The 3,122-nt window shown below is 32.0% G+C and overlaps 1 protein-coding gene across 1 annotated transcript; it reads left to right on the forward strand.

Annotated features, from left to right (window-relative positions):
• Nucleotides 1-362: 362 nt before the first annotated feature.
• Nucleotides 363-1,316, forward strand: LOC117668738 (olfactory receptor 14A16-like). The gene has a single exon (XM_034422798.1). The coding sequence runs from the start codon at nt 363-365 to the stop codon at nt 1,314-1,316; it is 954 nt and encodes a 317-aa protein (XP_034278689.1).
• The last annotated feature ends 1,806 nt before the right edge of the window (nt 1,317-3,122 follow it).

The following is a 3,122-nucleotide window of genomic DNA, read 5'->3' on the forward strand; positions in this document are numbered from 1 at the left end:
AGTGGTAATTCTCATCTTTTTAGATTTCTTTACACATTTTCTGTTTTATTTCAGTTCATTTCTTACGAATGAATCTTTTTATACAAATAAGAAAATAGAATATATAGACAAAAAGAAGCATGAATAAAATTTCTAACACATTTCCCCACAGTTCTAAAGTAAACTAGACTTTTGAGAAATCAGCCTCCTGAGGATAATGACAAATATCTTATAGATAAACCTCTGCTTTTAAACTAGCACTCCCATATTAAAGGAACTTTGTTGAATAGCATTTCATTCCTTCTTGACTATTGCCACAGATACATGAGAAACAAATCTTATGTTTGATCTCCTGTTACAAATTCTGAAATCTAAAAAGAAGAATGGAGAATAAATCAAGACTCAGTGAATTCCTTCTCCTTGGATTCCCTGATACTGAGGAGCTACGAATATTCCACATTGTTCTTTTTTTAATAATTTATATGGTAGCCTTCATTGAAAATATCATCATCATCACTGTCATTGTTTATAATCATCAGCTCCATTCACCCATGTATTTTTTTTTAGTCAATCTATCCTTGCAAGACCTTGGCTCCATCTCTGTCACAGTTCCCAAGTCGATGCTGAATTCTTTGACAAACACGGAAGCCATTTCTTACTCTGGATGTCTCTGCCAAGTTTTCTTCCTTGTTTTCTTCATGCTGTCTCATTTCTTTCTCCTGGGTGCCATGGCCTATGATCGTTATGTAGCCATCTGCAATCCACTGCATTATGAGACTGTACTGAGCAAAACTGTCTGTATCCAAATGGCAACCAGTGCATGGATGGGTGGACTTTTCTATGCAATACTTTATACAGGAAACTTATTTACAGTGAACTTCTGTTCCAGAATCATTAATCAGTTCTTTTGTGAAATCCCTCAGCTGCTCAAGATCTCTTGCTCTGACTCATATATTGCAGTAGTCTGGGCTCTAACATTTGGTTCTAGTTTAGCTTTTTCCTATTTTGCTGTAATTACTTTTTCTTACGTTCAGATCTTCAGAGCAGTGTTGAGGATCCGATCTAGCCATGGAAAGCATAAGGCCTTCTCTACTTGCTTACCCCACCTCATAGTTATTTGTCTATTTCTGATAAGTGGTAATTTTGCATACCTGAGACCCATATCTAGCTCACCATCAACTTCAGATATCCTGATTTCTATGTTTTACTGTGTAGTGCCACCAATTATGAATCCACTGATCTATAGTATGAGAAACAAAGAACTCAAAATGGCATTCAGGAAGCTGATCATCAATATTTCTTTCAAGAATCTGCCACAAATTTCTCAGTTTGTATAGTTTAATAAATATTTTAAATTGTTTGACCATTTAGATAGAATAAGTAACGTGATAAATTAAGTGGAACTGAATTTGTATGCTAGGCTTTATCCTTTTGAAATTGAGAAAACTGCAGTGCTGTTATGTAACCTTGTTTTTGATTGTTTTAAAACATTTGTTTACAATTCTAGGCAGCTTACACTCTACAAGCATTACTCTAGTTAAAAATATTATTGTCTCAGATCAGTATTTAAGATTAAATCCTTGTGATACCACATAAAGAAAACAGCTGAATACTAACTGTGTTGTTAAATTTTATACATTTTTTCTCTAAAGGAGAAATGAATCCATATTTTATTATTTATATTACCTAGTAGATGAATGGAAAAAATATCTGATTATATTACTGTAGGGAGATGCATTTCTTTAAATATAAATTTAATGCTGGCTTTCTTAAATCTTTGATATTGGTACAACAATTATGCAAACGTTCTTGTTTTCAATGGCAATTAAAACCAGCATGTTATAAACCCAGACCATCAGTTTGTATTCAGATCTCCACAATATTTTAATATGTTCTTTTTTATTACTTTTCAAATGATATGTTTCCACCAATTGTTCATTATTGGCATATGATCACTCTCATCTTTCTTTGATATTCTTAATCTTTTTAATTTCAGTTCATTTGTATCTAATGTATCTTTTAGGAAAAGATGAGAATTATCAGTCTGAAGCAATATATCCCTATAGTTAGGTAGTCAGATACATAGATAACCTAATTTTCACTTTTAAAAAAATTCATTTAAAGGATCAGTTGAGATATACTCTATACAGAAATTTGTACAATGTTGATATTACATAAATACATTGTTTAAATATTCAACAAACTACAGAATATAGTTATTTTATTTTGACCAAAAACAATGCACATTTTATTGGTAAAAATATGAAAATATACATCCTACTTTTGCTCTTTATATATGTTATTTTTAGATTCCACTTTCAAGATATTCCATGTCTTTGTCCTTTTGCTATACCTACTTAGGCTGATATCAAATTGAATTTAATAGCTTCTATCTCTATGGAATTTTTTTAAATTGCAGTTATTTTACTAGTAAGGACCAGCTGTGTAAAATATGCTCTAAACTATGGGAACAACTTAAAATAATTCTTTTCTTTCTTTTTACTTTTTAAATGTGCAATAGAGATACAAGGTGTGGAAAGCTATGAATCAGCAGAAAACAAATGTATGGCAGCCTGCCATTACATTGCTTTGTAATATTTGTCACATTACACCCAAATAAATACTCTGTTCTTTTCAGTTTTTCAGTAGAAGCCTGAGATCACAATGAATAATAATCTTTCCTCTCATCTTCCTTTTCCTGTAAAAAAAAGGAAATACATAGAGTTGACAAAGGAGATCCAGTGTGAAGAAAATAAAACAGACAGTTTGTCAAAAAACAATGTGAAGAGGAGGAACAGAGGTATTAAGAGTCAGCAACCTAAAATGATTGTAGACAGCTTTGGTTCTTGTAAATTTAAAAATTAGGTAAAAAAGCACATTGTTTGGTGAACCTGAAAAAGAATGGGTATTTTAAGCTGCTAAAACAGATTTGGTTTGAGGGATTTGAAGTCATCTGGAGTGATCCAGGTTGAGTTTCAGAGAAGATGGCCAAAAGATTATAGGTTTAACAATGAACCCAAATCTGGTAAATCTGGGAAGCACAATGAGATATTTTTACTAAACACAAATGTAAGAGCATGAAGTCACCTGAAGGTGAAGGAACCACATTCTACAAATCAAAGGGACTCAAAATCTGAAAAAGA

The sequence above is a fragment of the Pantherophis guttatus genome, chromosome 4, assembly GCF_059756535.1.
Source record: "Pantherophis guttatus breed Tessera chromosome 4, ASM5975653v1, whole genome shotgun sequence".
Classification (NCBI taxonomy): domain Eukaryota; kingdom Metazoa; phylum Chordata; class Lepidosauria; order Squamata; family Colubridae; genus Pantherophis; species Pantherophis guttatus.

What these genes read in the sequence shown, in the direction of transcription:
- LOC117668738 (XM_034422798.1), top strand. Translation starts at nt 363, where the DNA reads ATGGAGAATAAATCAAGACTCAGTGAATTCCTTCTCCTTGGATTCCCT.